Genomic DNA, 12,540 nt, shown 5'->3' with positions numbered 1-12,540 from the left:
AATGCAGATTTTCATGAAAACCAACGTGCTTCTTTGACCACGGAAGAAGGAAAGATAATGTGTGGTCAAAAAAGCACACTGCATTTTAATCCCTTAAGGATACCACATGGCCATATGGACTCTTACATCAACAATATTTCCTCTTATAGTTTAGTAATGGAGGTCTTAATTGTCAAATTTGAATATAGAGATAATGAAGAAAAGATATTTTGGCTACTTTGTGTGACTGTATGTGTAGACTACCTTGACTAAAAACTGAGACATTTATATTGGGAAATACGACAGACTATTAAATATTTGTTCTTCTCTTCAACTTAGACTGATCTGCTTAAAGAGCACAGATTATATTTATTTGTTGATAAGTAGCAAGGCAGGAGACACTCATTTCTTGTCTGTCTCCTAGATGTTTTATGGAATCTTCATTTGGGGAACCATAAAAATGTGGTTTAGAAATACAGGTCGTCAGGGCACATGCTTGGACTGCGTTCTCCTGGGCAGTGTGTACCGGGTGTCTAGTTATTTCTTTGCACAGAATGTCTTACCTAGCAATTTAAAGACATCCAATTGCCAAAATGGATCTTGGTAACTGAAAATTCTTCGATGTTCTAAGGTTTTATTTTGTTTTATGTGTGTAAATGGAAAATAATGGGTCCAATACATTATAAGCAATGGAATGATTTGGAATATTTTTTGCAATGTTAGCCTGTGTTTTTAAAAGGTGGACTGTTCTAACTATTTAAAAATATGTTTAATGTGTTACAGAGTGCTCGGTCAGTGCCTGGACTGATTTAGTCTTTCTTGTGGATGGCTCCTGGAGTGTGGGAAGAAATAATTTCAAGTATATTTTAGACTTCATGGCTGCTCTTGTGTCTGCTTTTGACATTGGGGAGGAGAAAACAAGGGTTGGAGTTGTTCAGTACAGCACAGATACCAGGACTGAATTTAACTTAAATCAGTATTACCGAAGAGATGACCTGCTTGCTGCAATTAAAAAAATACCATACAAAGGCGGTAACACAATGACAGGTATGTTTAGAGAGATTCCTTTATTGTTTAAAATAAATGAAGTGTCTGTTTTGATTGCATAGCAAGTACCTTTGGAATTAACCTTTTAGGCGCTAACCTTGGCAAAAGAGTGAGAGCCTAGAGGACATAAGCATGTTTCTTTGTTCCCTGCAGGGGATGCCATTGACTACTTAGTTAAAAACACTTTCACTGAATCTGCTGGCTCAAGAGTCGGCTTTCCTAAAGTGGCAATAATTATCACGGATGGCAAGTCTCAGGATGAAGTGGATATTCCAGCACGGGAACTTCGTAGTATTGGAGTTGAGGTTTTCTCTCTGGGTAGGTGAAGTCTGACCAGCCATTTTCTTTCTAGATCTCCTTTGTTGCACTAAATGCTTAAGAAGATAAAGGTTGAGTCCTCAAGGAAGGATGCTGTCAAAAACGCTTACTGCATTATAGAATGGTATTAAGCCAAGTTGTCTTTGAGTAAAAATTCTGCTTATCTATTTCCTAATAAAACTCTTTTAGCATATGGATTAAGTGAGGTGATATTAACATGCTTCGCCAGCTCTCTACTTTTCAAAGAATGTTCTGCCAACGATTCTAATAAAGACCCTCCTTGTATTATCATTAAATGGATTTTATGCATTCTGCATTACATAATACTTGAAGTATTCACAGGGCTCCAGCTCATTCAGCATTTTGGAATAAAACATATTATCTTTACAGATGTCAGAGACAAGTGATGGCACAGTTAAAATGGGGGGCTCTCTCTATTAACCATTTGTTTTTCTCTTTGGCTGGTTACTTTTTGTGAAATTATAAAATCTTTTGTCATTGAACATTTGTTTGCCATTTATCTATCATCTATCATCTACCTATTCGAGATAGGTTTTCACTATGTAGGTCTGGTTGCCCTTGAACTCACAGAAATCTGGCCTCTGCCCTGAATGTGGTGGGATTAAAGGCATGTGTCAAAGCAACTCTGGATTTTGACTTAAAAAGGGTTAATAGTATCTTCAGTTTGAGACTTAGAATTATTGCAAGGAACTTCTTGCAGTTGGTAGGGTTCCCATTTTAACATAGTCTAACCCTTTGCGTTCAAGGTATTAAAGCTGCAGATGCAAAAGAACTCAAACAAATTGCATCCACACCTTCCTTGAACCACATTTTCAACGTGGCCAATTTTGATGCAATTGTGGACATTCAGAATGAGATCATCTCCCAGGTGTGTTCAGGAGTGGATGAACAACTTGGTGAACTGGTTAGTGGAGAAGAAGGTAAGTGCTGGTTTGTTGAGAGGTATTTAGACATCAGAACTTTTTGACAGCAGTTCTTGCTTTACAGGTATTCTAGAGCAGATCTATCTTAACTGTATCCTATAGTGATTGTTCTAGAGCAGATCTATCTTAACTGTATCCTATAGTGATTGTTCTAGAGCAGATCTATCTTAACTGTATCCTATAGTGATTGTTCTAGAGCAGATCTATCTTAACTGTATCCTATAGTGATTGTTCTAGAGCAGATCTATCTTAACTGTATCCTATAGTGATTGTTCTAGAGCAGATCTATCTTAACTGTATCCTATAGTGATTGTTCTAGAGCAGATCTATCTTAACTGTATCCTATAGTGATTGTCTGGTTTCTGAACTCAACCTGTTAATACAATGGTATTATTTCCTCCATCCAGGGGAAATTTGACAAAATACTTAGTTTCTTTTTTTTAATATTTATTTATTATGCATACAATATTCCGTCTGTGTGTATGTCTACAGGCCAGAAGAGGGAACCAGACCTCATTACAGATGGTTGTGAGCCACCATGTGGTTGCTGGGAATTGAACTCAGGACCTTTGGAAGAGCAGGCAAGGCTCTTAACCACTGAGCCATCTCTCCAGCAAAATACTTAGTTTCTGTGAAGTTCCTGAACATTTTTTTGGGAGGGGAAAATTTGATTAGCCTTAGTTTATTTAACATTTTTAACTTTAATTAAAAAATTAAAATATCATGACATAATTTCTGCTCTCCCTTTTATTCCTCCAACCCTCACATGTTCCTCCTTGCTTCCCTTCAAATTATGGATTATTTTTCTTTGTTGTTGTTGCATTTATGTTTGTGTGTGTAGATGCATAAATATATGAATACAGCCTTTTTATTTATGCTGAGTTTGTTTAGTGTTACTTGTATGTATATGACTTCCAGGGTCTACTTGGCATTGGAACAGCAGTTGGGGGCTCACCTCTAGGAAAAACCACTCCCACTTTCAGTTGCCTGTAGTTCTTTGTCTGGGGTGGGGCCTTATGAGATTCCCCTCTTCCACTGATTAGGTTTTTATAAAAAAGTCTTTTTGTGCATATTTTCTATCCACAATCAGGCTTTTCTGGTATTTGCTTTAATTATTTTATATGTGGGCCTAAACTTTGGCAGGTTGCAGACACTATAGCATCCTAGAACATGAAAGACTGATAGCATTGTTTCCATCAACTGCCCAGGGACAAGGGCTTCACATTAGTGTGTGCTGCCTAATGCATTCAAAGCTCAGAGCTACTTCGAAGATTGGTCCATTTGCTACTCCCACATCTGAAAGGTTTTCCCATTTCATCAGTTATTGCTTCTAAGTACATAGAAGAGAGGGCAGTCATTGCAAAAAGGTATTTTATGAGTATCTATTTGAACCCCGAAAACCCCAATATTTTCCTATGGTGGTCTTCCTCCCACTGTGGGAATGGACAGGGGTTAAGTATAGTTTTCACGTGGTTCCATCTTCAATCATATTTTGGTAAATTCTTTGGCTTTGCTTCTCCCAGGACTTCTCCACACTTCCTAGGCTCCGAATCCTTTCTTTATCTTTACTGTCGAATGGCTAACTTTCCCCACCCCCACTCTGCACTATCACAAGATCCATATGCCCGCTTTGACTTTCCTACTTTGAAGAGGCTAATTCTTAGGCAAGTGTAGTTTTGTGCTTGCCACGATCAGGCAAAGTTTTTGTTGTGTGGCTGTTTGAACTTCCTGCATGGGTAGCCACGACCACATCACAGCTATGTCCATCTTTCTTCAGGGCCTGTAGTGAGTAAATCATCAACATAGAGACCAATTTGTCAACATCTCTATTGGGACACAAAAATAAAGACAATGAGTAAAATGCCAAGTTCAAAATGAAAATTGTGGTTTCAGAGGATTAAATATTGAATCTACTTTCATAAGTTTATTTCAAAATTTTTCTTTCCAACCAAACTTTTCAGTGTACTAACTACAATCCTGGCCATAGAAACCATTTGCTTGTTCATACAGGTGGATTAGGGGGGAGGGTATCCATGAACACGTTCTGATGTAGACATCATCAATGTGAATAAGGAAAACTGGATGTTCAAATGCAAAACCTAATAGAGCTGTACATTAACAATCACCACATTTTTTTCCCTAGTCGTTGAGCCTCCTTCAAATCTAGTTGCCACAGACGTGTCATCAAAATACATTAGGCTGAGCTGGGATCCATCTCCCAGCGCTGTGACGGGCTATAAAATCCTCCTGACGCCAATGGTTGCAGGAAGCAGACATCACGCCTTGAGTGTGGGGCCTCAGACGACCACACTCAATGTTCGCGACCTCTCAGCTGACACAGAATACCAGATCAGTGTTTCCGCCATGAAGGGACTGACTTCCAGTGAACCGATTTCCGTAATGGAGAAGACTCAGCCAATGAAAGTTCAAGTGGGTAAGTCAGTCATTTGATCATGGGGGTTGAATATCACAGTATGGCGTACTAGTCCAGACTTTGTTTTAAACACAGTATTTGCGGTAGTTTTCTTCTCCCTTTCTTTTGTTTCGCAATGGATGGGGTCTTTTCTGGAGCCTGAAGCTTATTTTGGTCTAGACTGGCTGGGTAGTAAGCCCCAGCATCTGCCTGTCTCCATGTCCCCGGCACTGCATTTAGGTCTACTTGATTCTTATGTGGGCGGCTAGGATCCAAACTCAGATCCTCTTGCTTGCTCAGGAAGCGCGGGACCCACCAAGCTGCCTCCCTAGTCCTGCAGCAGTTTTTGAAAAGAAGTAGACTTATGAAGAAAGTGAGATACCTAGAGCTATTTATATCTTAATTTGATTATATTTTAGTTCACGTTTGTTTACGTGCGAATTTTCTTTCTCTTCACAGAATGTTCACGTGGTGTGGATATAAAAGCTGATATCGTGTTTTTGGTCGATGGTTCCTATAGCATCGGGATCGCAAACTTTGTTAAAGTTAGAGCTTTTTTGGAAGTTCTTGCGAAAAGTTTTGAGATTTCACCAAATAGGGTTCAGATAAGCCTTGTCCAGTACAGCAGAGACCCTCACACTGAGTTCACATTGAAGGAATTTAACAGAGTTGAAGACATAATCAAAGCAATAAACACCTTCCCCTACAGGGGCGGATCCACAAACACAGGCAAAGCAATGACTTATGTCAGAGAGAAAATATTTGTGCCTAACAAGGGCTCAAGAAGTAATGTACCGAAGGTCATGATTCTCATCACTGATGGGAAGTCATCGGATGCTTTCAGAGACCCTGCTATAAAACTCAGGAATTCGGACGTGGAGATCTTTGCAGTTGGCGTAAAGGATGCTGTTCGTTCCGAGTTGGAAGCCATTGCCTCTCCTCCCCCTGAGACCCATGTGTTCACAGTGGAGGATTTTGATGCCTTTCAGAGGATATCGTTTGAACTCACACAGTCCATCTGTCTTAGAATTGAGCAAGAGTTGGCAGCTATAAAGAAGAAAGGTTGGTAGAATTTGGAAAGTTATTTCGCCGTAAACAAAGTTTCCCAGTTCTAAAACCGTGGGTAGGATTCTTCGACTCACTGGGTACAGGGAAACTTCCCACTGCCGTTGAAAACCATCAAATTTAGCGTATTTGGGTCTGACACATAACTTTCTCCAGGATATGCACATCCTTTAATATTTGCTGAAAAAGATTGTTTACCCAAAGAGTCATGAGAGTTCCCTCCCTAGATCCCTGGGGGAGTTCAGGCCCCAGCTCCATCACACTGTTTGTCATAGCCAATTAAGCAACCACTTACTGAGTTTCTACTGTGTAGCTACAGATCCAGGTCCTTTGAACCCAAAGCAACTGAAAGTCTTGGACCTCTGAATTCTTTTTGTGCATTCTCTTTTCTTGTTTTGGGGCCTGATACTTCACATCTGGGATTCGCTATTCTTTCTTCTTGATGTGTCTAAATTCTGCTTTCCAATGTTTAGTTAGAAATATTATCCCTTTTCTAAACTCTCCTTCAGTTTTCTAGTATATGACATATTTACACATTTGTCTTTTTTTGTTAGTAACTTTATACATTCCCGTCTCTCCTGTTTGTGTGTCTCCCAAGGACAATGTGCAATAAGCATTGTCTCTTCTTCTGATCAGTTTAATGAATGCTCAGTTTAATATTATTTTGAAAACCCTTCCTTTGTAGATGTGTATATGTAGTTGTATGTGTGTGTGATGGACATGCACATGCCATGGGACGTGTGTGGAGGTCAGAGGCCTCAGGTGTTGTCCTTGACTCCCACCTGATTTGAGACAGTCTTTGCTGCTCAGTCTTTAGGCTGAGCTCTCTTGTCAGACCCTCTTCTTGCTGTGGAAGCACTGGGGTTACAGAGGAACCCCACTGCACCCAGTTATAAATGGATTTGGGGCATTCACACTCAGTCTCCTCACACTTGCATGACAAGTGCTTTCCCCACTGAGGCTCCATCCCAGTTATTATAATTATTCATATGCCAGGAAATGCCTTACTGTTACTTTGAAATATCTGCCTACCTGTCACTAAGGGTTAATATGCAAGGACCAGGGTGATTGGGAAAATTGTTATGGTTCATTTAAAACTTGCTGCTGTTTAGACAGATACTTGTTGGGGAACACTTATTCCATTACTGCTTGAGAAGCTCAGAATTCAAGTTCCACTTTAATTAATTGCTTCTTTTGTATAATATCATCACTGTTGTGTAGAGTCAAGGAAAATGACCCGGATGTCCTTTTAAGAAGGAGGCCTTCTCTCAGCGGTCATATGCTTGGTTCTCAATGACCCTGCTCCCGAATCAATACCAACAATTTCAGAAGCACAGAGGCAAGGGGTCTATTTTTATTCCATAGATTTAAAAAATTAAATTATTTCTTTTTTTTTTTATTCTTTTAAACAGCGTATGTGCCACCAAAGGATCTGCGGTTTACTCAGGTGACTTCTAATAGTTTCAAAGCTGAATGGTCTCCTGCTGGAGAAAATGTTTTCTCATATCACGTTACATACAAGGATGTCAATGGGGATGATGAGGTCACAGTGGTGGAGCCATCTTCAAGCACCAGTGTTGTTCTCAGCAACCTGAAGCCAGAGACCCTGTACTTGGTCAATGTGACAGCGGAGTATGAGGATGGCTTCAGTATTCCCCTGACTGGAGAGGAGACCACAGCTGAAGGTATGGTGTGGTCTCTTCCACGTTTGCTCAAAACCTTGGGATTAATTAGATAGCAAAGTTATAGCATGAACAAACCACTTGCTTTTAGTACATGATAATAAAATGAAAAACAAACAAACAAACAAACAAACGCTTTTCAGCCATTTTAGTCAATAGGTGGACATTTCAACTGCACGGAGTGTATTGATCTTGTATAGCATATAGCCATCATCACCACCACCCATGTGCTGAACTGTGTATAACCAAAGCGCTGTAGCCATAGCCGGTCTCCATTTCCCAACGCTCTGTTCTCAGATTGTCGTCCTACTTTCTGTTTCTTTGAATCCGACTATTGTAAGCCCTTATCCAATGTAATCATGTGATGCTTGTCCCTTTGTCTGACTTCTTTTACCTGGTGTAATTCCTCATTCATGTTGTAGCTTCTGTCAGAGTTTATTTATTTATTGAAACAAGGTCTCACTATGTAGCCCTGGTTGACCTTAATTCTCTGTGTAAATCAGGCTAACCTTAAACATAAAGAAATCTGCCTGCCTCTGACTCCTGAGTGCTATGGTTGAAGGCCTATGCCACCATATTTGGGCAGAATTTTATTTCTTTATAAGGATGAATGCTGTCTCATTGAATGACTACACCATGCTCTGTCTATTTATTTATTTAGGCTGTTCCCACTTTTAGCTACTGTGAAAAATGCTGCTGGGATGTGAGTGATTTAATCCTACTGGTGTCTGAGATATATCATCTTTACTGATTAGAGCTGAATGCATTTAGGTATAATTAATTTCATTTGACATTTAGTCTGGCAAAGAAAAAAATTAAGATACGACAACTGCTCTTAGCATGGAGACAGTGATTACAAGAGATGTGGCTTCTTTTCCCTGTTTTGACCGGGTGCAAGGGAAAGGATCCAAAGGGCATCATGAGAATTTAAGATGTACAAGAAGAACTTGCAGAGAGATCCAGCATTTATTGCGTACGTTACTGATACAGTTAGGGAGTATCTTCTTTTCAAAGAAGATTGATAATTTTCTTTTGTACAAGATAGAGGAATAGTTATGACTGTAGGCCAACTGAAGTATCTAACACATTTTTTTGTGTGTTTTTATAACTTAGATATTTGCACTTAAGATATTTCTGCTTTTTTGTTGATTGCTGATACTGCCTAACACAGTTCAAGAAGAAACTTGAGTCTGACAACTTTTAAAAACTGAATGTGAAGCAATCTGCCTAGCTGTTGAATTTTTCTATTTACTTCTGATATCTTCTGGTACAAATAGACTCACTGTGTGTACTGATGTTTTGCATTCTCCCAGAACACCAAGGTTTGATGCTGTTGGGTTTTATTTCAGCCCTCTCTTTAAACAGAAGAGAACAAGTACAGGTTTTTGTAATAAGAGGTGGAAGACACACGAGACAACTATATTATTAGTCATTTTAGGACACTAACCTAGGAATTAAACACCTTAAAAACAGTTGTATTTTCTGTACTTGGTTTTATTTTCATTCTTTTAATAGGCTGAAAAACTACCATGTTTGCAAATATATTGACATTGTTTGCTTTTGGACACAGGCTCTGTTTTCCTCTATAATATTACTTATAGAGTTCTTTTTATTATGACTTCTTTACATAAAAATAAACTGTAGAAATAAACACACCACATTCTCACTTTTTGTATTAAAAAAAGAGGAAAAGCTGGGCGGTGGTGGCGCACGCCTTTAATCCCAGCACTTGGGAGGCAGAGGCAGGTGGATCTCTGTGAGTTCGAGACCAGCCTGGTCTACAAGAGCTAGTTCCAGGACAGGCTCCAAAACCACAGAGAAACCCTGTCTCGAAAAACCAAAAAAAAAAAAAAAAAAAAAAAAAAAAAGAGGAAGAATAAAAGGGAGTTTGAGTTGTGTTGTGTCATATTCAAGTTTTTAGACACTTGTGACCACAAGAGAACTTGATGCCTATCAGTTTGTTGCTTTTCACGAAATTGTGACATCTAAATTTCATTTGTAAATAGCCAAGTTTTGACATTTAACATCTTAATTGAGCTGGTGTGTTTTGAGCCTGTACTAGGTGTCACATGCTTTACTAAATGTTTCCCGTGGATTATCTTACTCAGATATCTTAATAATCTAATAAGTACTCATGTTTAACTGCTGAACAATCTGTGGCTCAAATTATGCATCTATTAAGCTTCAGAGCCAGGATTCACAGCCATTAGTCATTCTGTTTCATTTGTTTTGACTAATTGGTCTTTCTTCATGACATAGTCAATGAATCATAGATAAAATTTGCAAATTACAACTTCTCCCCTTCCTTCCTTCCTTCCTTCCTTCCTTCCTTCCTTCCTTCCTTCCTTCCTTCCTTCCTTTTCCTTCTTCTTTCCTTTCTTTTCTAGGGGAAGGATCAAAGTCTTACTATTTAGTTCTAGCTAGCTTGGAACTGGTCATGTACACCAAACTGGACTTTAAGCAACAGAGATCCACTTGCCTCTGCCTTCTGAGTACAGGGATTAAAGTATACAACCACTGCACCCCACATATTTCTTTTACTGATGGATTTATTTTCTTTTCCTTTTTCTGTTTGGAGTGACCTACCTGTGTGTTGAATTTTTCTTATTAAATTTTGATATATTCATTTTGCTTTTGTGCATTTGAGTGTGTTTCCTGCACATGTATGTACCAGGTGTGTGCAGCGCCCTCAGAGGCCAGAAGAGGGTGTTAGATACCCTGTAACTGGAGTAACAGGTGGTTGTGAGCTGCAGTGTGGGTGGTGGGAACCAACTTGCATCCTCTGGAAGAGCAGCCATACTTTCAACCACTGAGCCATCTTTCCAGCCCTTTCAAGTAAACTTCTAATTCTGTTTGTTGGCCGCATACAACCACATTACACTGCAGCTGTGCCTCAGTGAGTTGAAAACTTGATGACTTTGAGCTCACCATTATTGAATGTGTTGTCCATATGGACAGTCTATTTTCTTGAGCATGTTTATGAAACATAAAGTCCAATGGTGTTCCCATTTGAGCTCTTACTTGAAAATTTAATTGAAGACCCTAAGTCTGTGATATACACATTGCAATTCAACTTTGAGATTTATATGTAATGATATTCATTAAGTGCTTATCACATACTTCCCATTCATATATATGTTTTTCCTCTACAGTAAATGACCATACAAATAAGGAATTATTTGCAGAACAGCTTCAGAATCTATTTAAGTTCTGGCTAAACAAATGTTGTAACCAGAATGCTTACAAATAAAGCTGGCTCTGGAATTTAGGTAGAAAAATACTATAATTAATGTTCCAAAACAAGTGTTTTGTACTCACATAAAATCAGCTAGCTTTAAGAAAGAATGATGTATTTTTAAATTTCAGTAAAAGGAGCACCACGAAACCTGAAGGTAACAGATGAGACTACGGACAGTTTTAAAATTACCTGGACTCAAGCTCCAGGGAAAGTTTTAAGGTATCGAATCATATACAGACCAGTATCTGGTGGAGAAAGCAAAGAAGTCAGTACCCCAGCCAACCAGAGGAGGAAAACTCTGGAGAATCTGACGCCAGACACAAAGTATGAAATATCTGTAATTCCTGAATATTCCTCCGGTCCTGGTTCTCCACTGACAGGAAATGCAGCCACTGAAGAAGGTAAAGGAAATACGCTGATCACGTGGAAACAACACACATTACCTGGTTCAACTTATGGGAAAGCTTTAAGGAGAATATTTTATATGGGAGATTTTACACAAAAGATTTTTTCCTTTGAGACAGAATGCATATATGTGGCCCAGGCTAGCCTCAAACCTACCGTACCCACCTAGGTGCTGGGATTGCAGAAGTATGCTACTATGTCTGACTTCTGAGGAAGATGTAACTTGTATAAGCACAGAAAAGGAGTTAGATGCCATTTGCTCATTGGTTACTCTTGTGTAGGACCCTATTTAGTAAAGCTTATATTTTGTTAGCGAGGCAGTGGTGTATACTGCCATAGAGTCATTACATAGGATGTAAATTTGATATAACACATTTATGAAAAAATGAGTGTTTTCAAGTCATTTTTAAAAAACTAAATAATGCCTTTTGATACTATTATCTTTTTTAATGAAGTTAGAGGGAATCCAAGAGACTTAACAGTTTCTGACGCTACAACATCAACTCTGAAGCTGTCTTGGAGTGGGGCACCAGGAAAAGTGAAGCAGTATCTTGTCACATATACCCCAGCAGCAGGAGGTGAAACTCAAGAGGTCACTGTGAGGGGAGAGACAACCAACACAGTGTTGAGGCGACTGAAGGAAGGGACACAATACGACATATCTGTGACAGCCTTGTATGCGTCTGGGGCTGGAGAAGCCCTTTCTGGTAAAGGAACAACCCTTGAAGGTAAGTAATGCCCTGTGTTCCAGCAAATCTTGAGTCTGTGTGATTCTGCATGAAGAAGCTGGAAGTGCTTTTAGAGAATGAAATATTGACTGTGTAGTCTTTTTTCCTTAAAAGGAATGTGTATTTAAGATGAATACTATAAATCAACCTACGATATATAGATAGAGTGCAAGCAACTGCCATAAAGACATGGGCTGCTGCAGTGAAGAACATGGACGATACTCAAGGGAAGGGACCTGGGGAAACTTGTCATCTGAGGAGCTTTTGGAGGGTTTGTGGTCATGACTCCATTTGCTACGTGGGGGCCGCTCTCTTTTCTTTTCATAAAACATTCATAATTGCTTAAGGACTATGACACCATACTATACTATTTTACATTACTTATGCAAATTGGTTATTAGAGAAAAGTTAATCGGAAGTACATTATGAGTGCAAAAAAAATTAAAACAAAACACTGGAGTTGGGCAAAATACCCAACATTAGTTGGATCCAAATAGTTCAGAGGCCTTCTTCCCCCTTGCTTGACTGATGTTGGTAGGGCTAGTCTGTAAGGAACTAGGGCAGGAAACTACAGTTCGTGTGAGTAAATGTTTACCATAGCTGCATCTAGTCTGAGAATGGTATTGCATAGCCATTCACCCCATCTTTTTAAAAATATTTGTATTTTTATGTACATTGTTGTTTTGGCCTGTATATATGTCTGTGTGAGGGTGTCAGATCC

At 39.1% G+C, this 12,540-nt stretch overlaps 1 protein-coding gene across 4 annotated transcripts in view; it reads left to right on the top strand.

The window, feature by feature from the left end:
* Col12a1 (collagen type XII alpha 1 chain) overlaps nt 1-12,540 on the top strand; it is a 106,227-nt gene that overhangs the window by 13,266 nt on the left and 80,421 nt on the right. For 3 of the 4 annotated variants that reach the window (XR_009056979.1, XM_057766552.1, XM_057766553.1), the window contains exons 6-13: nt 763-1,026; nt 1,180-1,344; nt 2,112-2,285; nt 4,432-4,722; nt 5,161-5,763; nt 7,179-7,451; nt 10,815-11,087; nt 11,547-11,819. The exons of the other annotated variant lie outside the window; for it this stretch is intronic. Coding sequence is in view for 2 of the 3 variants with exons in the window: in XM_057766552.1 (XP_057622535.1) it covers nt 763-1,026; nt 1,180-1,344; nt 2,112-2,285; nt 4,432-4,722; nt 5,161-5,763; nt 7,179-7,451; nt 10,815-11,087; nt 11,547-11,819 (2,316 nt within the window). In the remaining variant the exon portion in view is untranslated. The remainder of the gene's footprint in view (nt 1-762; nt 1,027-1,179; nt 1,345-2,111; nt 2,286-4,431; nt 4,723-5,160; nt 5,764-7,178; nt 7,452-10,814; nt 11,088-11,546; nt 11,820-12,540) is intronic. 4 annotated transcript variants of the gene reach the window in all.

The sequence above is a fragment of the Chionomys nivalis genome, chromosome 4 (genome assembly GCF_950005125.1).
Source record: "Chionomys nivalis chromosome 4, mChiNiv1.1, whole genome shotgun sequence".
Taxonomy (NCBI): Eukaryota; Metazoa; Chordata; class Mammalia; order Rodentia; family Cricetidae; genus Chionomys; species Chionomys nivalis.
The sequence above is the reverse complement of the archived record's forward strand: the minus strand, read 5'-3'. Positions and strand labels throughout refer to the sequence as shown.